Here is a 26,580-nt window from a genome sequence, read left to right on the forward strand (position 1 = left end):
CCCTGCCCGCACTGTCTGCCATTAACCAAGTGGAGAGGACCTCCCCACTCTCGAACTTAACCATTGCTGAGCGCAGGCCTATGGGACACATGAGCTCCACCGTGACTCCATAGCTCAACCACACCAACCGTGACAATGCGCAAACTATGTTTCCCTTTCTCTAAGTGTTCTCCAGGGTAATAAAGCCGTTCCTGGTCATCTTGGGTAACCTACATTCTAAGGTATATTAAGTATTAACCTGGCAAATTCTCAAGCATTTTGGCATTCAAAATATCTAAAATACCTCATCACTGTTAATCTACTTACTAAAAATTGAGCTTCAAGATGGTTTCTGATTTCCCCCCACCCCCCGAATTATAGCAATCAAATACAGAATAAATTCACTAGATTTAAAAGAACTGGAAAGAGGGCAAATATAGACTTTTCCTTAAAGAAATAAAGCAGGAACGGAGAAGCAGGAGGAAAACGTTTAAGAAGCTAACCCCGCTACATTTCTATCACTCCCATGCAACCCACTAATAATTTTGAGCAAGTGTGGTCCTCCTTTTCCTTTTCCACACCCAATCACATCAGAGAACGGGGTCTTTAAAGCCTCACCCATTTAAAACATGAAGTTGACCTTTACTTGGCTCAAACCGGAATCCGCATGGCAGGTTACGCAAAGACGGTGCTGGATGGGCACGCGCGCTCAGCTGCTGGGTCTGACGAGAGCGCGGCCTCACTACCATTTGGGCCAGGTTCCTGTTCTCTGGCTTAGCACCTCAGCAAAGTGTATATTGAAAGTCTGGATTAAACAAAGGCTTCCAGGACACAACAGGAAAAGGGAAAACCATGCATCACATCTATTTTCAATCCCTCACGAAGCCTAATTCTCTTACTACAGCAATTTAATATCTGTATAAAAAAAGGCTTTCATAAGCAGGTTTTAAAAAGAAAAAGCAGAAGCCAGCAATTCCTGGGGCTGAGACGTAAACTAAAGCGGAGAAAGAAAACAAAAACGTTTACCAGGTTTAAAAAAAATAGTAATTTTATGAAGACCGTCCTCAGTCTGTGTTTCTACTGCTTAACTTTCAGGAAGCAGAATATTAACACAAAATATAAACTGATTTTTCACTAGAGAAGTTAACTGTAGAATATTTCAGTGAACTGAGCCACTCTCTCTCCATTTAACAACATCATTGCAAATTCCACATAATACTCAGCGGCTACTGTTTCCTATGGGTGATTTTATACTTTTGCACTAATCCCTCATATAAAATAAGTGCTGGGAGGAAATGTAATAAGAACCAAAGAACAACTATCCCTCCTTCCCAAAGGAGCAAAGTCAAATTACTCCCTGTCTCCCACCCTACCGCTGCCACGCAGATAGTCACCAACTCCTAAATTCAGAAATCAACACTGTAAGAAAATCATGCCATGAAATCAAGCCAGCAAAATGGCTGATGCTGATTGGTTCTGGCTCCTAAAAGGGTTTGCAGAGGGAGACGTAGATGCTCCTTAAAGAGCCGGGCTGTGCTTCTCGGCCAGCTCCCGAGTTAAGACCCAGGCCCGGGCCTCTGTCTCAGAGGTGTAATCGGATGCCAGGTCCCTGGGGTTCCACCCTCACCCCTGGCCCCAGCACTGCATGGCTCTCACCTCCTGCCTCCAGCACAGCCCTACACCCACAACTCACCACCTTCTCCTCCACAGAAAAGAGCCCTGTGCAATGTCCACAGCTTCGTATTTATTTCTATAGTGATAACACAGAATGGATTTAGCAACCATTTGGAGAGGAAAAAAAATCTGTTAAAGCCCATAAAAATGAATTTCAACTATTCCAAGTCTTCTATTGACTTAACATTTATTGAATCAAATACTGAAATAAATGGACTCGCCCTAGGTCTTAGAAATCGTGTCAGACTGTTTGTCTTGTAAAGTATTTAATGACAGGATCTGACTTCTAATATGTAGGCAGGTTTGACAGTCACAGCCCATGAAGCACAGGACTCTACACAGATTTCTTGACCTAACATTCAAAAGGACATTTTGTAGTACTAGTTTAATTTTGATCTCTCCCTAAAAGGCAGAAACCACATCCCACACTCCTATGTAACTTATCTCGGTATTCTAAAATAAATGAATGAGAAGAGATGGGAGCATAAAGAAAATCCAGCTTCTTCAGGCACAATTAAACACAGAGGTCTCGGAGAGAAGACGGCCTCCGGATTCATCTGCTCACCGCTGTTTGTCACAGTTCCCTTAAAAATGCCTAGAAATGCTGCTAGCAACAAGAGACTCAAAGTATGGGACTGAGTTTGTTATAAAAGAAGCTAACCAAGTTTAGGAAACATACAGAGTGAAAGCAGTCGGGGATGAGTTACACCCCAGACTTGTGCTTGAAGCTCTGGTGTGCCTCCCTAGCCAATTTCTCACACACCAACACCCATTCCTGATTAATTATCAATATACAATCAAACCAAAATACTGAAACCCAGACTTTTGTTCAGAAGAGGGAAATAAAGGCACAGAAACCTGCCAAAATAGATTTTTTTTTCCATAAGAATAATATGGTTGATTAAAATAGTTTATCACTAGTAAAACTTGTATCACTAGAGCAGACAATACAAATTAGTTTTTAAAAAATGACATTCACTGAATTCCTGGTCTGTCATTCAATGTGAATAATCATCAAAAATATATTACAATGAAAGGTTTAAAAGGAGTTCTGTTTGGGGTTTCTACACTGTATTTAGTATGTACCACAGTAACATGTTAGGTATCTACTGTTCCTCTGTATGTAACGCATGGTGATTAAACAGTCTACCTCGCTCCTCCTGCAGGCTCAAAGACGTCTGTGGTGAGGAATGTCTAAGTGATTGTTATACCCCTCATCAAAGGCAGCCTTGTGCATCAAACTCCACACCTAGAAAGTTCAAGAAACTGTTTTACACTTTAATAAATATTTCTGTGTATTTGTTTGTTGCTTTTAAGCTCAGCTTAAACTTTGTCAAGGAAACCATTTCACAAGAGGGTACGTCACAACCTACTATCAGCAATATTCCTTGTTTATTAGAATCTGAAGATGTCCATATTACATCAAATATAAATATATATTATATTTACATTTCCTTCTTAGCTTTTCGATCTAGGTGAGTGTATTTATATAATGCCACTAATGTCACCACTATTATAATCCTCAGTGCAACTGCTATTTCCCTTCCATTAGATGCATAGAAGATTACGCAGCATCTAAAAAGAGGTGTACTGTTCTTTTCTTTTTCTTTTTTGTTTTTTTAAATAAAAGGAAGGAATGGGTATTCGTGAATGGAGATCTAGGAATTTTCTAGATTTTGTTCTGTTTTTTAATATTTCAAAATACCTGAAAAATGTGGTCCCTTTTTGCAGTACTAGTCTCTACTTGGGACAAGAAAATAACCAAATATGCAACAGAAAAGAAAAGAGCCCAAAGAAAAGAGAACCTGCTTGTTAGCTCATTAATCTGTTTAGTAAAGATCTGTTTTAAAATGTCTGAACGCTGTACAATATTATACAAAAACAATCTTCAGCCTTCAAAGCAGCTGGTACATTTTCTAAGAGAGCTGTTTGCCCGCCTAACAGTCTGCTGCCTCGGTGGGCCTTGGTCTTGGTCACTTCCGGTCATCAATCGTTTTAATGAATTCCACCGCTGCCGTGAACTGCATCCACCAGTAGGACTCCTCTCCAGACAGACAGCTGGCATAAAAGCTACTGATATACTGGACGGTAGACAGCAAACAGGGTGGATTTGCCTAGAGAAGTGAAAACGAAGAGAGTCAATTACTCAGGTGTACAACTCCGCAAAAACCATCTAAGCTAACATCTTCCAATGTCTTCCTATGAAAGAGACACCAGTCCTTTTGAAAATAATCCCCAAAGTCTTCTTCGGGAACAATTTATAAACCTTAGCCACTATGAGTAACAACGGTATACTGGAAAGGCAACTCAGGTTCTAATGCCACAGCTGAACTATCTAGACCTTTCTATCCTTATAAGTCAATGAAGCTTGCTGGTCCTTATGGAGGCTGAACTAATCCTAGTGGACTTTACTCAACACATCCCAGGATTCCAGAATGTTAGATAAGGAAATAAAGGCTGTACACTAATTGAGAAAGAAAAAAAACTAAAAAGATAATATGGTGAGTTGCCAGAGGTAACACAGAACATCTCCTGCTTTTTACTTTTTTCACATAGACAGAAAGGACACAGGCGTTGTAAGTGGTTGGGGGGACACACTAAGGCCTGTGCCCCAGAACGAGCTCGCACTGGCTCTGCAAAGAACGAGACACATCACACCTGGAAGATACAAGGACAACGGCCGACAGCAGGAGTCGGGAAGGCTGACCGCACACTGATCCTATAGGCTGCCGACTGAGCTAAGAATTCAGATTGCAGAAATACCGCAATATCAAGAATTAGTAAAACATATGTCAGATATACTTTAGACGTCAACAGGTGGTCTGAACTAACTGGAACACACAAGTGACACAGTCATTTGGCGGCTGTGTGCACCCAAACTGCATGGTTCCCCTGAAAATGTTCACAATAAACTGTTTAAATGATGACATTTCAATTTTAAAGTAAACACACACACACACACACACACACACACACACACACACACAAGAGACACCAGTACATTTTAAGATAATATGGCACAGGGGCGCCTGGGTGGCCCAGTAAGTAGGTTAAGCATCTGACTCCTGATTTCGGCTCAGGTCATGATCTCACAGTTCATGGGATCAAGCCCCACGTCAGGCTCTGTGCTGACAGCCCAGAACCTGCTGGGGATTCTCTCTCTCCCTCCCTCTATCCCTTCCCTGCTTGCTCTCTCCCTCTCTCAAAATAAATAAACAAACCTTTAAAAAGATAACATGGCACAATTACAAAATAAGAGGCCAAAAGGAGACAGGTGTTTGGTAGATTTGACGGTTCAGGTGACAAGGACCATGAGGAATTCAGTGTGGAAGAAGATGGTAAGAGTGCAATAAAAAGAATTTTCCCTCATTCACTCACTCAATAATTACATACCGAGCCCCAACCAAGAACCTCAGGCATGTAAAAGTTGAAAATGTTCATCTAGGAATCCGGTCCTCCTATCCTTTCTTTCGAAAATCTTAACTTTTGGACAGAACAAGACTTCACATTAGACTCTTTCTGGGTAACACAGAGCTTGAGACTGGGAAGAGCACGTGAAGCCCTGCACCAACCTGCTTGGAACCACCAAATAAACTCTCTTCATTAATAGTAGTGAGGGGCCCGGCCCACCTTTATCAACACAAATACCAAAACAGGGACAAAGTCATCTGCTCCGGGGACGGAGTCCTCATTGGCCAGACTCAGGAGGTTCATGATCGTGGAGCACATTCTCAGGATGCACTGCACTTTGTCTCGGGGCGTCTTGTAAGCACTTATTGTCCTGATTTCTGACTGTGCGGATGGCCATGGTGCCTCCCGAAGATAAACCTAAGCGAGATCACAAACAGACCCGAATCTTGAATTCAACAGCAACTACAGGAAGCGACCAGGACAACCTCCATGTCAGGAAGCAGAAGGGTAAGCTTGGTGCCTTTTCCTTTCTTCAGTAAAACCAGATTGTGGTTCCCTCCCTTCCACTAAGACTGAAGCTTAGTAAATTTTTAAATAATTTGCTTTGCATTTTCAAATGAATCAATCCTCCATTAATGGAGGAAAGGACATATGATAACACCAATCTAGACCTCATAAAATGCCAAACAATTATCTTTCTTAAATAGCTAAAATGGAACTTATCTACAAGGAGCAGCTGATTCTAAAAGTACAAACAAGCTACTTCTGAAGGAAAATATCGTAAAAATATGTTACCTTTGTTGCAGTAGTTCTAGAAAGAACAGATTAAAAAAAACCAAGGTAATTTATAAACTTATACTGACATTTCATTAGTGGGGACACTAATAAAACAACCAGAAAAGTCAAATACCTGAACTTTTCCATTATTTTGTAGACGTTGTATGACACTAACAGGTAACTTTGATGTCACATTCAGATTCAATTTGTTCCCCTGGAATAGCTGTCACATTCTGTGGAGTGCCACCAGATCCCTTACTCGAATGGGACATTTCTGCAGAAACCTGGCTATAAAAACATCCCTGGAGAGCAAGGCTGCTGCAGGCGGAGCAGGTGTAGGCAGAAGCCCCGCCCGCACGCTGAGTGGCATCTGGGCAGGGGCCCCTCAGTGCAGCCCTCCTCCTCCTCTCCCCAAGGCCCCTTCCATGCCAGGATATGTTAATCCTAGGACCTCTGAGAACTTTAAAGTTAGAAATACCTCGAATGCAAATTGTTCTGAACATGCATATGGCGTTATCAAGCAACTACTAATACTACATAAAACTGTATTACCTCTGGTATCTGTAGAGCTCTGTGATTTGCAGTCACTACTTTAGACAATCTCTGAATATGTTCATGAAGGACTCTGAAAACGCCAAAAACACATATGTAAATACATATTTCAGAAAAAAAAGGCACATAAAAAATGTTTTTTTTTTTCAAAACATTTAAAACGTTAAGACTTCTTTCGAGATACAGATTACAATTACGGTTGAGACGCTTAGCTGTAAGTATTCCCTCTTGTCAAAAATGTCTCACACTTAGGATCTCCTTAGAAATGCTGAGTGGGCTGAGGGGAGGCAAGGAGAGTAGGGAAGTCCTTCCTTCCCAGCCCAGTTCAGCATTCCAAAGGAGAAAGGGGAGGAGCCCTAGCCCAGAAGCCACCCGGACACACTAATTAGTAAAAGCACAGAGGAAGTAGAGGGATTAAAAGCCAGAAACCAAAGACCACAGAAGCTCAGACAGAGAAGGGACTCTGAGAACACTCAACCTCTCTCCTATTTCATAGATGAAAATAATCAGGCTTAGACAGGTGAAAGGCTTGCCTGAGGTCACACAAGGGTTAGCAGCAGGCGCTAAACCCAGCCTTCCTGGCTTCTACTGTTTTTTCCGGAGCACTGGTTAACTGTGCACTCTATAAAACCTGAAGACATGCCACGGAGGAGAGGGTACCCAATACTGCTCTTTGCAGGAAATACAGTTTGAATGCCCCTACTCCCATTTATCCCATTCTGGAAGCTAAAAACTGGTCTCCGGAAAGAAAATATGTCCCATTTGGTGAATAAGGCACAGAAGCCGGGGTGTGCCTCTTAACATTTATTTATTTTTGAGAGAGACAGAGCGTGAGCGGGGGAGGGGCAGAGAGAGAGGGAGACACAGAATCCAAAGCAGGGTCCAGGCTCCAAGCTGTCAGAACAGAGCCCTACGTGGGGCTCGAACCCACGAACCGTGAGATGACCCGAGCCGAAGTCGGATGCTCAACTGACTGAGCCCCCCAGACGCCCCATGGGGTGTGCCTCTTAGACTATGAAGAGCGGGAGAGGCAGGCTAGAACAACCCTAACCCATTCACAGAAGAGTGAGTGCTCTCAAACATACATGTAAGACCTTAGCATTTCTGTGAAAGAAAGCTTCTATTAACCATTCATGACTCATCCTGAGGTCCTATCACATGGACCCCTTGAGAGTCACTGGCACAGTAAGCGGGTGTTACTGCTGGGGACAGAGTAGCCACCTCCACATGGCAGAAACAGGGCTGTGAAGCAGTGTTCAAGAAAGTGTAAGAGAGGGAAAATGAAAATGAGAAATCACCCACAGTCTCATTACCCCAAATATAACCACTGTTACCACTCCAGGTTTCTTTTTTTTTTTTTTTTTTGTCAGGATAAATTTTTTTTAGGATTACTTTTTAAAACCAGCTTTATCGAGACATGACTCATACATCATAGATTTCCAGATATTTTTTGATATTCAAACATACAGTTTTTCATTCTTAATAAATAAATAATGAGCATACAGAAGTCAAGTCCTGTGCCTGATGCTGGGACAGAGTGGTAACTAACAGCATCATGTTCCTGCTCTCACGGAGACAACAATCCAGTGGAGGAGAGAAGCATTCACCAGATGACCACACACAGCAGGGATCACTAAGGGGGTGATTCTGCACCTCCCCTCCTCCCGAGGGACATCTGGCAATGTCTGGAGACATTCTGGTTCTTACAACTGGTGGGGAACTACCAGCATCTCCTGTGTACAGACCAGAGATGCTGCCAAACATCCTGCAAGGCACACAGCAGCCTCCCACACCAAGGAGTTACCTGGCCCCACGTGCCAGTAGTGCCAGGCCGAGGAACTGTGGCTCTACCAGATGTGAAACCCCAACAGTGGCAAGTGCTAAAGAAAGGTACGCAGGTCCGAGAGAGCCCTGCCAGGGACTGACCCTGGTCAGAAAGGTCAGAAGAGTGGTGCTGCAGTCAAGATGTGAAAGATAAGGAAGAGCAGGAAGAGGAAAGAAGGGGAGAACAGCTAAGGCAGAATAGCAGCAGGGCCTTCCAGGAAGGCCATACCGATTGATATGCCCTCCGGCCCAATTCCCCACTCCCTGAAAACAGAGTGCTATCCTTCTTTCTGCCCTGGTCACTCAGATGGGGGAAAATGATAGCATGCACTGCCTTTACTGGCATCGCTAAGTCTCATGCACAGCTTGTGTAAAACACGGGACTGGCTGATGTACCCCTACGTGGTCAACACAGGTGCGGTAAACATGGGAGTGCTCACTGGTCACGAAGTATGTCCCCATCCTGGTTAGGGTAGAAAGCAAGCTTGAAAATCCGATTCATCACACTTCGTTCAATGGCCAGCTGAGCATCCTGAAGCTGCTCCTCACTCGCGTTCTGCCATATGACGTCCTGGGCCATTGCACCATAAAGGAACTGCAGAAAATCCTCTACCTGAGCAGTTTTATCATCAGCTGCTGTGAGTTTCTGAAAGTCTCCAATGCAAAATAATGATTTTTTTATAATATGCTATCTGAATAATCTTAAAAAGGAAATTACAGAAATCATTTTAATCACTAGCTCTGCAGGTATTATGTTCTTAAAGCCAAAAGTGTATATGGATATGGCTTATTTTAGGAGAATGTGGTCAGATCATTAAAATCAGAAGATACGTAAGAAATATGCAAAAGTTTAAAAGCAAGGGGTTTGTCATAAAAATGACATACTTTGAAAAAAAAAGGTTTTTTTGACTTTAAGAAAAAAAATAAAAATTTAAAAACGATATAAAAATGACATACTTTCACTAATGTATAGACTTACTGAATCTCTACACTGTACACCTAAAACTAATATAACACCATATATATATTAATTATAGTGTAATTTAAAAAATTAAAAAGTTAAAAGCTTTTTAAAAATGATATGCTTTATTTTTAAATGTGAGAAAAACATACACAGGATCCAAAACTCTAACCAATTTTCCCAATTTTGTATAAACTACAGATATTCGATCCAGGATAAAAATGGAACGTATTGGTTGGACGTTAAGGTTTAATTAAGAATCCATAAAACACGTGGGAGTTTAAGGGACTACTTGTAGACATGCAGATACTCAAATTAGCAAAACAAAAATTTCCATATCTCCCCATGAATCCATGGCTGAAGAGATGCTTCAACTAAAGGTCTTTAGTTACCTTGAATGAATTCCCTGATCTTCTTTTCTTTGCTCTCAAGCAGCAACCTTACACAGACGGTGGTAAAGTATCGATTGGCCACCTCTTTGTCCCGCAAGACCCTTTGCAGTAGCCTTTCCAGGTGAGCCTGTGTGGTCTGCAGTCCTTGCCGACAGCGAGTGAGATAAGCAATATAGGGGGCCCTTTTCCTAAAAGGAAATATGCTTTGCAGGACATCATATACGTACAGTGCACACTTTTTTGGAGACTAAAAGTCTTAATTTTTTCTCTCATAGACTTTGGTTTTACCAATTAGCCACGTCAGGCTGCAGACAACTGTCTTGAGGACTAATAATGCTGCCTGCTTAAGAAACAGAACCATTGTGCGTATTTGTGAAGAATAACGTCTACTGGGCTGAACACTTAGCTACCCAACTCACTAAATGCTACTAAGTCCCTTGGCATCGTTGGTTTATTTTATATTGGCCCACCGTCTCCATGTTGGTAGGATAGGACCTCATACTTCACAGGAAATTGATAGCTATAGAAGACTAAAATAATTACAAAATATAGGTTAATACACCACTAGACCATTAAACGTATCAATTATTTGCTTATAGTCTAATTGTAACAATCATTAAAGTGCCCATTCCCTAAGCCCAGGGGCCTCTTCATTTCCCAAGGATCTCTATTACATTCTTCTCCTGAACTGTTAGCAAAGGGCTAGCAGCAGACAGAGGGTAGCAATTTTTAGGCCTACTCCTTCCCTACTCCAGGAAATAGTTTTTCCTATCACCCCGAAAAAAAGGAGAAGGATATCCTAGCTATTCTGGCCTCACCTCTGCTAGCACGGCTTCTGTGCAAAGCTGAATTTGCTGTTAGTCAGAACTGCTCATTTACAACTACACTTCCAGATAAATATCCAAACGTGTTCGTCATCCAGGTAAACACAGCCAAGCACATTGCAGTAAGCCCAGATTCACTTGTGAAATAAAAAAAGACACTTGGAGCTGAAAATAGGCTGACAAGTGAAGCAAGCTGGGTAATTACCTGTAGTCCTCGGCAATAGAGGCCAGCAGTTTCCTACAAGTTCTGTTATCAAAGCGGCACACACAGCGCATAGTTTCTTGAAGTTGAGCCATTAAGTTCTTATCTTGTAGGTTAATTGCTTCAGCTATTTGAACTTTTAAGAAGCAAACAATTTCATTGTCTAAACAAACAAACAACAGAATTCTGTTACTGTTGAGAATTTCCATTGTATACCATCCCTCAGCCTTTGGGATATCCCATTCTGCTCTACCATGGATCAGCAGAACTAAACCATATGGAATTGTTACACAGCTTAAATACAGTGGAATACAGGCGGTTTCATATGATCCAACCTATAAATACAGGAAAAACTTACCTTCTGGGTCTGTGTGGTCTGGTAGACCATTCCTTGTTGAATGGGTTAGCACTGGGAAAGCAACGGAATCCGCAGAGCAAAGAGCAAGTCTCAGTTTCTTTTTTGCATCTCTGAAGAATGAACCAAAAGTACATTAATTTCTTTATCCAGAGATGGTCATATTTTATGAACCCTCACTATACAAACTAATATGCTACCTCAGGACTCAGATGTTTCGAGCAGAAATAAAAAATTAATTTTTAATTTACTGACAGCTCACTTAAAGGAACAGGCTTTACTTGTTACCCCAGGAGCAAGGCTATATAAAAATGCTCTGAGCAAGGACTATTCTGTAAAGTCACCAGAATCAAACAAATCCTTTTGGACCCTGTAACATAAACCAAATCCCACAACGGCCACTGGGAGGAGAATGAGAAAGCGCCATGATGCCAGGGTCAGGAGGGACCACAGAAGTCACCAGAACCATCTCACCATCCAAACTAAGAACACTGTCCACCAAGTCTCCTGAGAAAGGTTGATCTTGACACAAGACAAGCTCACCACTCGACAAGAAGCCCTTTCTATCACTCTACTGCTTGAAACTGCGGCTGACCCTACCACCCACTTGGTCTCCCCCAGCATTTCCCACGTGGGCAGGGAGCCTGGGGTCTGCAAAGGCACTGCCACTTGTTTCATTTAAAGGACGTATGTGGTCCCTGTGAGCACACGAGGTGGTTGTTTTTTCACTCCTGAATTAAAGTGTTTGATGTATGGAATCCAAAGTGAAGCAAGGTTTTCTCAGGAAACTGCATTTCATTCATTCTCTCTGCTTTATACTTTTTTTTTTTTTTGGTTTGGTTTTTTTCTTTTAAGAGAGAGAGCACAAACGAGGGAGAAGGCCAGAGGGATAATCTTGAGCAGGCTCCACACTCAGCACAGAGCCTGATGTGGGGTTCGATCCCACAACCATGGGATCAGGACCTGCGCCGAAATCAAGATTCAGATGCTCAACTGAACGAGTCACCCAGACGACTTCCCTGCTTTATACATTTACTAGATGGCTCAATGAATCCTGACTTGCAGTGACAACAGTGCTGATGGAAAGTCCAAACCCACAAATTCGCAATCCTCTCAAAGAAATACCTGTACGAAAAAGCGGAGTCCTGAGGGTGGGCCGCTTGGCTCGCGGAGTCCGGGAGATCATCAGCCGACATGTTCTGCAGTGTTTCCTCACGAGGAGAGTCCTGTGCACTCTCACCATCACCCATGACCTCTACACAAACCCACCCCCAGAGAGGATAAGCAGGTTAACCTGGGGGCCTAGCACTAGTACGTGTTCAGAGCAACTCAACAATAAATTTGCACTGTGCTTTTCAGCCGGAGTGCTTTGAGAAAGAAGGAAAAGCACTTCATTTAAACAAGCTGATAGCAATGACAATAAATCAAGGGAGCAGTTGTTGAGAAGTGAATGATTTTTACTTCCTGTACCAATCTTAACTCAAAACAGCAAACGTCTGTGACTAAACAGATAATGCTCTAATCAGATTCACTGAACCACAGAACCAAGAGAAGCCTCAAAAATCATTCTACATAAAACCCTCTTTTATAGACATGGGGTCTTGCCCAATCAGAAAGTGGCTTGCTGTAAAAGCCCTGGGCTAGCTGGCTGCTGAGGTGAACCACGCACCCTAGTAAGGAGGCTGGGAGACCTGAGCGCCCTTCCTACTGCCCAAGAATGAGCTGGGACAAACTCACAAATGCAGCCAGGACAGATCCGTGGTTCCCGCAGCGGTTTTTATGTTTCTAATTAACCAATTTAGAGAATATGTTCATGTACAAAATCAAAAGGAATAAAAATTCGTTAATATAATAAAGATCCTGTCCTTACACAGGGCAAATATGTTTATTAGGAGATAATTTCAAATGCTTCAGGAAAAAATACATGGAGAGAAGGTGGCAAAATGTTAACACCTGATAAAGGTAGAGGGAATATGGACCTCCACGGTACTATTCTTTCAAATCTTTTGTTATTTATTTTTTTCAAAATAATAAGTATGGAAGTTCTCCTCTACTCCGGCTTCCCATTGTGCTCCCTATGAATTTCCCTTGAGCCAGCTCACATTACAGGTTTGTCAGATTCTTCCAGAGACACTGTGCACATACAAGCATAAACACATGTGCATACAATTTATGCTTTTATATACTTTTCCTCTCCTCTTCATCATGGGGATTATACCATATTTTTCTGAACACTATTCAAAGTAGCTATTAAAAAGCTACTTTTTATTCAGATCACTTTTTTCATTGTGATACCAAAGTTAGTACAGTTGACCCTTGAACAACACAGGTTTGAAATGCATGGGTACACATATACATGGATTTGCTTTCCTTATTTTTTTTTTAATTTTATTTTTAAGCAATGTCTACACCCAAAGTGGGGGCTCAAACTCACAACCCCAAGATCAAGAGTCACAGGCTCTTCCGACTGAGCCAGTCAGGCACCCCTACATGGATTTTTTTCAATAAATACATACGGTACTGTGACTGTATTTCCTTAACAATGATTTCCTTAACAACACTGTCTTTCCTCTAGCTTACTTTACCGTAAGAATACAGTGTATTAAACGTGTATTAAACATACAGATATGTGTTAACTATTTGTTACTGTTAAGGTTTCCAGTCAACAGCAGGCTATTAGCAGTTAAGTTTTGGGGGAGTCAAAAGTCACATATCAATTTTTAACTATGCAGGAGGTTGGTGCCCCTACCCCCTTCCCCACCCCCCACACCCACACTGTTTAGGGTTAACTATATTCAAATCTTTATCATGATTATCACCTGTACTTTCATAGTTTGCCATTGCTCCTTCACTGGGGCTGGTTCGTTTAATGGCATTCCTGTATTTGTCCAGAATATCCTCAGCGACCTGAGCTTGTGCACTGAGTCTAGGGCTGGGATCATCTGCAGGGGAAAGGAGAGTGAGAGAATTAGCTTCCCTTGGTTTGCACCAACTCTGATGTTAGTATGATACCAGTAGCATAATCCCAAAGACGGATTAGGAGGTGAGACTTAAAAAGAGCACATATCTCAATGTTAAGAGGCACCATGCAGCTGCCTGCTCGTCCCATTTCTAGGTCTGAGAGCCTTGCCAAAGCACGCAATTGGGAGGATTAGCTCCACTTTCTCATCATCGCCAAAATTCTGCATGATGGTGTTAAGAAATTCAGTGCAGACTAAATGGATGATGGGTTTCTAAAGTGCTTATAACTCAAGTCACTGTTATTAGCAATGCATGCTAACAGAACTTCCAACAATGCGTTGTTATAGGCAGATTCATTTATTCAGACATCTCCATGCTGAAGGGTAAAAAAAAGTATCAAATTTAGAATTAATCCCTTTTAAATAATAAAAAAAATGCCTTCTTCCATTCTTGCTGTATGACTTTCTCTCTCTACACATTTCAAACCTTTAGATATTAATATTGTCTCACTAAATCTGACCACGACAGTGAAGCTGCTGGAAGAGAGCACTTTTGTGAATCTAGCCACTGCTGGAGAGTGCTGGAAATGTACCCGGGGTATAGGGAGAAAAAGCTTATCACAATCACAGATGGAGCACTGTTTACTTTCAGGACCATTATCCTGTCAACAAAATCAGCACACTGAAATGTGTTCCTGGAGCCTAAGATGGCAGAGTCATTAATTAACAGTCATCAAAGCAAAGAGCTGCTACAGATCCATGGGACAAAATAAAGTTCTATAGTGAAATGCAAACTCCTGACATAGATCCAGACCAAGCAGGTAACCACAAATGTCCGTATTCCGGTAGAATCCCATTTTTCAAGAAGTCTAACAACACATAAAAAATCACTAGATTATATATGGGTGTGCGTAATAGCAGCTAATAATAATAGCAGCTAACATTTCTTGAGCACTTACCACATGCCAGAAACTGTGCTAAGCACCTTTTACAAACAATCTCAATCATCACAACAACCCTACAGGGAGGTACTTTTATCACCTTCACTCTCTAGAGGAGGAAATCAGGTATAGAAAGGTTAAGCAGTATATGCTCATGGGCTCTTCTGTTTCCATGGAAAATAAAATTTAGTATCCATATCTCTGTATAATTGCAGTAAATTACAGAAAAAGAGGATTTGCAAAGTAATTGAATCTTTCTGCTGTAATGGTATTTGAATTCATGAGAAAAGAGTTCTAATAAAATCTGATCTTCAAAATGTAAACTGATAAAACATCTATCATTACAAAATCTTTCTTTGGAAGGGGAGTACCTTTTTGCTATTGGTTTTGAGTGCTGTTGAGGGCTCTGAAAAAGGGAATAAAATTTGGCTAATCGTAAAGCCATAATGTCACTTACAACCTCTAATTCTATGCCGTTCTTAAGAATTTTTTCCAGGAAGGGGTACCTGGGTGGCTCAGTAGGTTAAGCATCTGACTTGACCTCAGCTCAGGTCATCATCTCACAGTTGGTGGGATCGAGCCCCACATTGGGCTTGGTGCAGACAGTACAGAGCCTGCTTGGGATTCTCTCTCTTCCTCTCTCTCTCAAATAAACATTAACAATTAAAAAAAAAAGAATTTCATCCCAGGAAAATAATGGAAATAAACAAAAAATGCTGTATATACAAAGCTGTGAGCATTATTTTCACAGTAAAAAACTGGATACCATTTAAGTATCCAAAAGTAAGAGAACATTCAGGAGGCCATAAAATGATATGACAGATTATCTGTGAGTCACTACAAATTATTAAAAACCAACCATGTCTAGTAGAAACTGGAGAGGGTTTATGAAATCACATTTGGTGAAAGAAGGATGCAAAGTTACACACATAATCTGATTCAGTCATGAAAAAGCCACATACAAATATGGAAAGACTGGGAAAGAACATGGAAAAAAAAAATAAAGAACAGTTAGGGTGACTGGACTATGGACAGACTGTTAATAAATATCCTTTCATAACATTTAAAAATTGTTTTAACGATAATTTTCAACAGGTAACTAATTAGAACTGGGTAGAAATATTTCTACATTCGTAGGGAATCTAAGTTGCTTGAATCAAATACAAAGAAAATGAAGTATCTTATGGAAAAAAACTTACCCTACTTAGCTTCTAGATTAGGCACCAAGAACCAACAAATATGTTTGCCCAAAGACACAAGTAAAAAATAATTTATAACTTCTCCAATGACTGATTCGACATTTTAAAAACAGATTTCATTATAAGAATTTCCCTCCATAAATGCTGGTGGTGTTCTAATACTAGGAACATGGACAGGAAACAAATGTTTCCAATTCTTCTCAATCAGACTGTAATTCCTGAAGAAGACGGGACATGTGATTTGACTTAATAACTACAACACTTAGCACAGTGCCTGGCACGAGTCAGATGTTCAGAAAGTATTTGCTGATTGAATAAGAGAGGCTTGCTGGCTCTCGCACAGAACCATGGCCTGGAAGCCCAGCTCCTGCTCTCCAAAGCCCTTCATTCCCACAAAGTCACCTCACCAGACGGTATGCTAGACCATGGAAATACATCCAATTAGAAGGAGCCAGATATTAGAATAACATGCATTAAAATGGGATTCTACCTGTACTATACTGAGCTCTCTGAGGAGGATGTTCTTTGGAAACCTATGCCATTTTTTAATAAAAATCTTCATTTTAACTTAGTGGGATAACATAATTGAAAATCAAGGTAAGAAAAAAAGGAGGTGAGAAATTAATTTCCCTCTAGATGCTCTACAGTCCTCGGAAACAGTACAAAGCTATCAGACTCAAGGTTGGGTCATTAACACTACTCCTCAAACTCATTCCTTTTAGGGTGCTCATTCATAATATGCCAAACAGAAAGCTGCAAAAATACAAATGCTGAATAAAGTAAAACCCAACCCCTAGGTGTCTTTTCCTTGGGCCAGACAGCAATGTTAAAAGGATTCAAGCTGTAAAAAACTGGCAAAGTTCATAAATTTATGATATTGTTTGAACATTTTATCACACAAAAAGGAAACGATTAGGTCAAGCAGAATTTCCCTATGATCCCGAATAATCAAGAACTATAGATGGAAATAAATTTAGAATTCTCTGATCAACATTAGCGAAAACTATACAATCAACGTTCCAAAGATGTGGCATGCATCGCACTAGAACCATCACCACACTTTCCTAAAAGGCACTGTGTGTCATCATCCCACTGACATGTCGAGTTGTAGGGAATGCCTAGAGGCCCACGATCGGGAGCCTCCTCATAAACAGAAGTTATGATAATGAGGATGATGATGGTGGTGGCGGTCTGCAGGAAGAGCACACTGAGATTCACTGTGGCCACCAACTGGATACCACAGAGCTATGAAGAACATACTCCCCACTGTACACACACAAACACATTCTTCTAGAAAGGCAACGCTTATGGCACCCAAGAAAAAGTGTTATGAAATATGTGCTCTGGGAATGAAGGAGCCAGGAAGTCCATGGTCTACAAACCTGTGAGTGTTGAGAATCTGTCAGGCCCCAGATCATCTTTGTCTTTTTCTTGTTTTTCTTTCTTTCTAAATGGTATAGGAGCTGGAAATTAAATAAAGTCAGTAGTGTGACATATAACATACTGCACTACTCGGAAGACAGCAGTCATTTTGGAGTATTAACTGGTGTGCCAACATTTCTAAGTGAAAGGAAGGTGAAAAGTTTAAAAGCTAAGAAATCCCGAGTGTCAACTGATAATCGTTCTTAAGATAGCATTGAAGGTTCTTACAGAAGCTTGCAGAATCTGCTTTGGGGTCATCTGCCACAGGAAGAATGATTTAATTCGAATCTATTGGGACTAAATCAAAACCACTGCCTCTTAACCTCTGCTCAAAAACAACACACTCAAAGCTCTCAGTCTCATTCTCTCCTCATCAAGTGGGCTTGAGTGCGGCGTGAAAGCAGTGTTCCTCAGCTCCTGAGTGCCACAGTGCCGAGAAGAGGCCTTCAGAAGAAGTCCCTAGCTTTAATCCTGGACGATCTCTCCTTGCAGGAAGAGACGCTTTTGTCAACTCAATTCTCAATATCTACTGGTACAATGCCAGGCTATTCACAAGGAAAAAAAAAAAAAGAGAAAGCAAATAAAACGATTTTATACAACTGCCTTCCAAAATACTCACTAATATTCAGGATATAAACATTCTCAACGAACATAACCATAAAAAGCTTAAGTTATTCCAGGAATGTAAAGGATAAATTTTCAATGTTTAATTACCAATAGCATCCCTTTTTCCTGCAATAATTATTAGCAATACATATGTCAAAAGTCCTATCTTTAACTTCAACAATATATGATATTTAAACAGCCGTCACCTGCCTGACTTCCACGTATGAAACCACTACCACTTCATGCAATGAACAAGAACTATCATTTCTAAAGGTCTGTCTTAGCATTCACCTGAGTGAAACCATTTTCTATACCCTCAAAACAGCTAGAAACTTAGGCCCAGCAAGCCTCACAGAGAAGTTGACATATTGGCTCTCTGGAAGAGATTTGGGGGCTTTGCTTCTTGTTGCTAATATAATTCTAATATTTTATAAAATTACCTTTAGGCATGGCAGAAACAAAACGTTTTCTCCACCAAGGTCTGTTCCTGTCTGATTTCTCATCATCGCTATCTTTGCGTTCTTCAGTCTGTAGAAAAAGTTTGATGCTTTATTTGGAGTTGGACAGCAGGATAAATTACTATGAAAAGGATTTCAGTTTGTCTGTGAAATACAAAAACCACTCTTGTTTGTCTTAAAAACAAACTGTTCTTATTGCTTCTGAAATATGGAAGTACACCTTTTAAGCACCAGACTATGATCTGCTTGAGGGCAGGCACTATCTCATTACTGTTAATAAACTGAAACCTTAATACAGAGCCTAGCATACAGCAGGCACTCAATAAATACTTAGGGAAGATGTAAGCGTAATGCAAATAAAGTCTAGAGGGGTAGCAGAGACGACAGCAGTAGTAGTACTAATAAAACTGAGTATGCACTGTGTGACAAATATTGAGTATAAGGATATATATAGTCCCATTTAAACCTCACAGTCACCTTAGGAGATAAATACTACTATTAAACTTTTTATAGATGAGAAATAAGGGGCTAAAAAAGGTTATCTCCCCATCTTCCCCAAAGTTACATAGTCTGCCTGTGGCATAGCTGGGACTCAAACCCAGATCCAACCAACTTCAGAGTTCTTGTTTTGATCACCAATTATCATGAGTTATTAAGATCACATGTCAAAGAGCAGAAACTGTAATTCCTTTACTGGCCTATCATGTGGCCTCAGACAAATCATTTACTTTCTCAACTCAGAAGGAAACTGTAAGGTTTAAATGAAATTAAATAAAAAATTGCTTGCAGAAAAGTTAAAAGTGTCACAAAAATGCATAATATATTACTACAAAAGCAAAACAGTACAGGTTTCCCATGGACCACAGTTGTGGACAAACTAGATGGACAGATCACCCTTAATCATAACTACTGTCTGTCCTTCCTCTTAGATTTATATATGCCATGTTAATTTCAGATAACAAGACAGCCAGGCAGATAGAACACTAAAGCTGACCACAATCAGCACAATTCTTCGATATGGCCTGTGTCCCATACCTCTCCTCTTGAGGAGTCCTTACTCGGGGATGAAGATGATGAATGAGGTGCAGCCACCAAAGAAGTAGCACCAATGGCTGCAGCTGGAGGGAGTTCTCGTTCTTCGTTCCCTGGACGTCGGTTCCAGCTGGGATCGCTCATAGGTCGCCGGACAGATGAGACTATATCAGAGCTCCTGCTGCGAACTAATCTTTCAGGGTATGAATGCCTTTGCTTGAATGCTTCCATCTCAGCTGGAGTTAAAACATGGGAACCAAAATTTGGCAACCTGGCCTCATTTCCTCCCACAGCTCCTTCCAGGATTGGGGGATCTGGTGGTGGATGCGATGGCCTGGCATAGTGAACCTTTGGCCTTACCACAGCAGAAGCCCCTGGAACAAGAGGAAAAAAAGTTTGCAACTGAGACAGAACTAGGCATTTTAATGCCAAAAAAGGCATTAACAAAGGATTTTGGCTCTGTTCTCCTGCCCAGGGTAAGAGTCAAAAAGCTCATTTGACTAGTTTACCTTCATGTGAAGACAGTGGATCAAACATGGCAAGTAGAGACTCTGACTGAGAAGGAGGAGAGGTCAGCTGGTGGGCGCCTAAAACAAACAGGCAAACTGTAAGAAATCAGAACTCATCACTCAGTAAGAGTTCCTACACAGTGAAAAAGGTTCTAGCATTCTTCCAAGGTTTTCCTTTTCTGATCAATAAAACTTGAGGGGCATATCAGGGAAAAAAAAAAACAAAAAGAATGTGGGGTACCTGGGTGGCTTGGTCAGTTAAGCATCCAACTCTGGATTTCAGATCATCATGATCTCATGGTTCATGAGTTCGAGCCCACTTCGGGCTCTGCCCTGACAGGGAGGAGCCTGCTTGGGATTCTCTCTCTGCCCCTCCCTTGCTTGGTCCTCTTTACTCTCTCTCAAAATAAATAAATAAACAAACATAAGAGGAAAGAAAGAAAGAAAGAAAGAAAGAAAGAAAGAAAGAAAGAGAGAGAGAGAGAGAGAGAGAGAGAGGAAGGAAGGAAGGAAGGAAGGAAGGAAGGAAGGAAGGAAGGAAGGAAGGAAGGAAGGAAGGAAGGAAAGGAAAAGAGAAGAGAATAGAAAAGAAAGAAAGAAAGAAAGAAAGAAAGAAAGAAAGAAAGAAAGAAAGAAAGGAAGGAAGGAAGGGAGGGAGGGAAAGAAAGAAAGAAGGAAAGAAAGAAAAGAAAGAAAGAAAGAAAGAAAGAAAGAAAGAAAGAAAGAAAGAAAGAAAGAAAGGAAGGAAGGAAGGAAGGAAGGAAGGAAGGAAAAGAAAAGAAAGGAAAAGAAAAGAAGGAAGGAAGGAAGGAAGGAAGGAAGGAAGGAAGGAAGGAAGGAAGGAAGGAACAAAACAAGGCACCTGGGTGGCTCAGTTGGTTAAGTATCTGGCTTTTGATTTCAGCTCAGGGCATGGACTTGCAGTTTGTGAGATCGAGCCTCACGTTGGGCTCTAAGCTGATAGTGCCGAGCCTGCTTGCGATTCTCTCTCTCCCTCTCTCTCTGTGACTCTCCCCTGCTCGTGCACACTTTCAAATGGAATAAATAAACATTTAGGGGGCACCTGGGTGGCTCAGTTGGTTAAGCATCCAACTTCAGCTCAGGTCATGATCTCACAGTTCGTGAGTTCAGGCCCCGAATCGGGCTTTGTGCTGACGGCTCGGAGCCTGCTTCGGACTCTGTGTCTCCTTCTCTCTCTGCCCCTCCCCCACTTGTGCTCTGTCTCTGTCTCTCAAAAATAAATAAACATTAAAAAAAATTTTTTTAAGTAATAAAAAAAAAGAAAAAAAAAGAACCTAATATATTCTGATTACTTCAAATTCATGGTATGTTTTTATCTACCTACATGGATTTTAATGACATTTAAGTGGTCTAACATCCACATGTTGATTACTTTTAATGGCCAAACTGTATTATATTTAATGTAAAGAGTAGAGCCAAAAAATGTAAATCACTTCAAAATCTTCAGAATGTCACAACTTCCCTGAGTCTCGTCTTCCTTCTACCTATAAAAATAAGGGGAATATTACCTAGGAGTATAAATAGAAAGTTGTAAAATGTGAAATTCTGATATTGCTCTCAGCAAATGACTATAAAAGAACTCATAACAAAAATGAATAATACCACATTACACCACAAAACAAACTCGAAGTATTTTCAGCTACAGAGTAAAAATGACTCCTCTAAGCATATGTCTACACAGCCAAAATCAGAAATATTGAAACAGCTAATTAAATATGCAGAGGCTAAAATTTTTAAATATATAAAAGAAACTATTACTCTAAACTTTTTGAGTCTGAGCTCTTTCATGATCATGAACGCTAGTACTTGGATTTTAAGCCTTTTGATTCTTCTTTTGTTCTAGGTCTTATATTCACCTTCCTTTATTAAAATTATAAAAATAGTGTATTGTTATGAAAGGCAGCTTAGAATATCAGTTCTAACATTTTGGTCTTAGGACTCTCTCACATTCTTTTGTTGTTGTTGTTAGGACACTTTGACATTCTTAAAAACTATTGCCCCTCAGAGCCTATTTATGTTGGTTGTGCATATTGATAGTTACCATATCATAAATTACAACTGAAAACAAACATAAATATTTATATATTAATTCATTTAAACATATCCATTAAATGGTAACACAAATAACTCTTTTTTAATGAAAAAGTATTTCCCAAAGTAAAAAACAAGTAGAGTGACACTGTTTTACATTTTTACGAATTCCTTTAACATGTGGCTTAACAGAACACCTCTGGATTCTCATAAGCTTCTACTTTCAATCTGTTGCGGTATGTATTCTGGTTGAAGCATATAAAGCTGGCCTCACGCAGACATGTAGTTGGAAATGGGAAGATATTTTAATATAACAGCCTTTTCAGATAACTGTGGACATTCTTCTGTGCTACCACACCAAATCTTGACAAGGAGTATTTTAAAGGTAAGCTACAATTTGGAATGTGACACCAAATCAATGAACTTTTTGTACTCTGTTACATTAAAATTAGTTGGTCTGTCTTTCTTGCACTTTAAATGATTTTTGTAACATCATGTATTGATCACCTGGAAAATACTGGTTTAATTAGATATACAGATCTTCCACAGGTTGACACATTTCAATACATAATATTAAAAAACCACAATCTTAATAATACCACCAATCTCCCCAGAAGAGTCTTTACGTATCAGAAAGCTGTCAAGGTCATGGAGGTGGATACAAGTTTTCCGAAATTCTGATTTTTATATGAAAGCGTGAATTTTATCATTGGCAATAAAGTCAGTTGTTTTCCTTGAAGTGATAGGCTCACTCTGTTAATTTTTAAGAAATGCCTGCCAAACACCCAAATCTGAATAACTACAGTTTTTGTCAGTCATTCTTTCAAGTAAAAATGGTGTTCTGTGAAGAACAAACAAGAAAAGAAACAGCTAGTTAAGCTCACAGCTCCAATAACCATACAAGTGCTTTTCCTTGAGACACTTCACCACAGTTCAGAATGCAGGAGAAATGCGTTAGGGGTATTTTATATTTCCTCAGAATTTTAGACAGATGTGTACTCAGGGTTGAGATGTAATTAAATAATTTTTACTGCTTCATGAAAGACACTCTAAGTAAAGCTTTCTAACTAACAGAGTATACAGTGACCACTAACACTTTGCTATCACTGCTCTGCTTCATGCTAAGGCTCCAGCAAATTTACCCACCTTGGCCTGTGCACCATCAGTGTCAATGTCGACACAGAGAAAAGACAACAACCTTTTACGATTATGAAAACAGTTCTGACATCATACCCTGCAGCCCCCAAAAGGGCCTTCAGAGCCCTTAGTGGTCCAGAAGACTATACTCTGAAAATTGCTCATTTACAACAGTAGTTCTCAAATCAGGCTACTTTGTGCCCCAAGGGATCATTTGGCACTTTCTGGAGACATTTTTGGTTGTCACAACCAGAGCGGAAGAAGAGGGGTGCTGTGCTCCTGGTAGAGGCCAGAGATGCCACTAAACATCCTATAATGCACAGAACGGGTTTGCATAACAAAAGAGTTACCTGGCCCCAAATGCCAATAGTGTGGAGGACCAGAAACCTTGGTTCAGAAAAAACAAAGAATTTTTTTATAAAAAAGAAAAAGAATCTAAAAACCCAGTACTCAGAACAAAAAAACTACTGCTAGCATTTTGGTAGTTCTTTCCTGAACTTTCTCTATGATCGGTTTTGTAATGTTTCATTATCTTATATGTGGGAGTTCTTTAGGATAAATTTTCCAAAATTTTCCATGTTATTTCACATGCTTTAGAGGATTTAAAATCCAGTTGCATAAATTCTGAGTGGTTGCATCAAAATGCATGTAGGAATTCTAGTTTCCAATTCTCAGGTTGTTTCTTGTTTTCTGCCGAATCAATGTTATAGAGAACACCGGTATAAATGTTATGGACAACACCAGTATAAATGCTATTAGAAGCACAAGACTTTCTGCATACATGGAACTGTTTCCTTACAATTCATTCCTAAAGTGGACTAACTGAACCACATTTAGTTTTGAATTTTCAAGGCCTTCTATCCTGCTGCCAAATCATGCCCCAAAGTGCTAGAACAACTGGTACTATCACCAACAGACACGGAAGACTGCCAATGTCACCCATGAATGGGATCATTTTTAGGTCACTCTCATTTCTACTTCTTACCATGAGTTACTTCATCCATGTCTGGACTAGTGACAGAATCTTTACCCCCAAAATCAGAGCTGCACTCAGATCTCAGGTCTTCAATCTTATTGGGAATATCCTCGGAGGTCGCACTTATGCCTTTAAAATAAATAAAGTAAAAAATAAATAGCAAGAAGAACAAAATAACCACACAAAAAGTATATGAAGTTTGGAGAAATGTAAATATTCTCAAATTTTTTGTGTCCCAGTTTTATACATGTGAGACATTGGGTATCATATCCTTTTTATTGTACTACTGCCTAAATATGTTTACCTTGATTTGTACAACATAATCACAAGTATCATGTGGTATCTAAATACAGTAGCAGAGGCCACCAAGAACAGATAGAATTAGAGAGAGAACACGCACAGACCGTTTGCCAATTACTTCAACAGACTCCATAGAGCCACGTATTAAGTTCTCAGAGATTTAAGGTCCCTCAGAAACAATTCTGTTTCCAGAAAATTCCTCAACTCGTAAATAAAACATCTCTCTCTGTTAGCAATTTTATAAATGGGGAGGTGGGAACACACCTTGCAATCCTTATTCCTTAAAACAAGACAGACATACCCGACACAACACTGAGGCCTGGTGTGCTGGGGCGGGAACTGACCTCCCTGACATCCGTATCATCAGATGTGCTGCCCAGTCCAGAACAGCTCTCCAGTTCTTGTAGACGTTCCTCCTGCTTTAGATCCGGGGCCTCTAAACAGAAGACATGAGGCGCCACATTAGTGATTCTGTTAGTATGCCACAGTTTCAGCTTGTGACCCAGATGAGGAAAGCTACCAGAGCATGAATGAAATCATTGTAAACAGATTTCTAAGTCTGGGCCAGTTAGCACAGCTGATCAGATCGAGTGTTAAAGAAGTTGAGGTTGTGATTTTCATCCCAATATGAGCCAGTCTATCGTGCAAAAGTGAAAACTCCGCCTGCAGATCACTAATCTCATAAAGTATGCTGTTGGTTAACAAGTAAACTCAACAAGAAAATACAGAATAGCTTAGCATTAAACCAACTATTTTCTAAAAAATAACTCCTATGGATGCTCAATAGATGGTAAGCTAATCCTACTGTCTCCTTATCTAAAGGTTAGCATGTCTGAATGCATTAATATTATAAAACACATATCAGAATCACTTAACTATTCTTGAGCCAAGCAGATCACAAAGAATGTAATTCAGACACACAGTTACTTAAATCTGCATTTTGGTAGTTGACATTTCATTGAAAGCAAAGATTTATCTTCATAATCAGCAAAGCAGAAATGCAATACATAAGAAAAGAGAAAGTACAAAACACTTTATATGCATTTATGATAATCCTGCACAAAATAATTCTCAGGACTCCAGAGTCTCAATTTCAGTACATTTCAAAAATATACTAGGTACCTTTTAAAGAGTCAAGTTCTCCCCAGGATAAATCTACGCATGCTTACCAGACACCCAACCGCTCAGGGTCCAAGTTGTACTGCTATTCCTATTTCGTGACGAGTTAGTGGGAGATACCAAACTCAATGTCCCACACAGAACTCCGGTGAGTTGCTAACAAATGCTTACAAGTAACTACACACAGAGTCAAAAAGCACCTGCCATCTTTGCCTATGCCCTGCAACAATGCATTTTTTTCTTGATGGACAGAAAATGCCTTAACCTAACTGTCCATTTGAAATCTTAGCAATGTGATTGCCTCACACCTAACAAAATGTACATGATACAGAAATTAAGATACCTTACATTTAAAACTTCTGTGCAAATCAGAAAGCAAACAATGACGGCATACTAACCTGAGTCACTTGGCAATACCTCTACACTCCAAGCTTCGCTTGTTGTCTCTGATATGGTAGAACCAGTGCAGGGGTCAAGAAGCACTGACCCTGAACCTGGCAGGCACAGTAAACTGCCTAACATGTTCTCTGCTGCTGCACCTGTATAACCAGTGGGGAGCAAAGGGTTAACGAAGATCCTGATGGAAAGAGCAGTGATCATGGAGAAGGACCAAACGCTAAACCAACACATAATCTCTACTCTACCCACAAGAAGGAAGCCAAGGTAAGTGTGATTTCAATCACTAACACCACTAAAATCACAAATTTCCCACTTTGGTCACAAAGGCACATGCTCCTTTTCCTCAGTTTCCTCCTGTTCACCTTGGACTCTTCATAGAGAAAACACACATTAGATCATTTCAGCTAGCTTTCATCTTGGTTTTTTAGCAAATTTTTACGTGTCCCTAAATATCTAAAATGTACAGTCCTAACAGGGATTAAAACCTCTCAAACAGAGACACTTAACCACAGAAAGGTA

The 26,580-nt window shown here is 40.3% G+C and overlaps 1 protein-coding gene across 8 annotated transcripts in view; it reads right to left on the reverse strand.

Annotated features, from left to right (window-relative positions):
• Positions 1 to 1,703: 1,703 nt before the first annotated feature.
• GAPVD1 (GTPase activating protein and VPS9 domains 1) overlaps positions 1,704 to 26,580 on the reverse strand; it is a 72,454-nt gene continuing 47,577 nt past the window's right edge. For 2 of the 8 annotated variants that reach the window (XM_027035115.2, XM_027035114.2), the window contains exons 11-26: positions 26,061 to 26,201; positions 24,845 to 24,979; positions 24,253 to 24,372; positions 20,079 to 20,156; positions 19,573 to 19,943; positions 18,520 to 18,607; positions 17,434 to 17,514; positions 13,771 to 13,893; positions 12,077 to 12,206; positions 10,955 to 11,064; positions 10,600 to 10,759; positions 9,571 to 9,758; positions 8,658 to 8,871; positions 6,394 to 6,466; positions 5,284 to 5,481; positions 1,704 to 3,767 (exon numbers count right to left, since the gene is read on the reverse strand). In XM_027035115.2, the coding sequence (XP_026890916.1) occupies positions 3,627 to 3,767; positions 5,284 to 5,481; positions 6,394 to 6,466; positions 8,658 to 8,871; positions 9,571 to 9,758; positions 10,600 to 10,759; positions 10,955 to 11,064; positions 12,077 to 12,206; positions 13,771 to 13,893; positions 17,434 to 17,514; positions 18,520 to 18,607; positions 19,573 to 19,943; positions 20,079 to 20,156; positions 24,253 to 24,372; positions 24,845 to 24,979; positions 26,061 to 26,201 (2,351 nt within the window). In that variant the 3' untranslated portion in view covers positions 1,704 to 3,626. Of the gene's footprint in view, positions 3,768 to 5,283; positions 5,482 to 6,393; positions 6,467 to 8,657; positions 8,872 to 9,570; positions 9,759 to 10,599; positions 10,760 to 10,954; positions 11,065 to 12,076; positions 12,207 to 13,770; positions 13,894 to 17,433; positions 17,515 to 18,519; positions 18,682 to 19,572; positions 19,944 to 20,078; positions 20,157 to 24,252; positions 24,373 to 24,844; positions 24,980 to 26,060; positions 26,202 to 26,580 lie in introns of those variants that run through there. The other 6 variants (XM_027035118.2, XM_027035116.2, XM_027035117.2 and 3 more) reach the window with 5 other exon arrangements.

This window comes from Acinonyx jubatus, chromosome D4 (genome assembly GCF_027475565.1).
Source record: "Acinonyx jubatus isolate Ajub_Pintada_27869175 chromosome D4, VMU_Ajub_asm_v1.0, whole genome shotgun sequence".
In the NCBI taxonomy this organism is placed as follows: Eukaryota; Metazoa; Chordata; class Mammalia; order Carnivora; family Felidae; genus Acinonyx; species Acinonyx jubatus.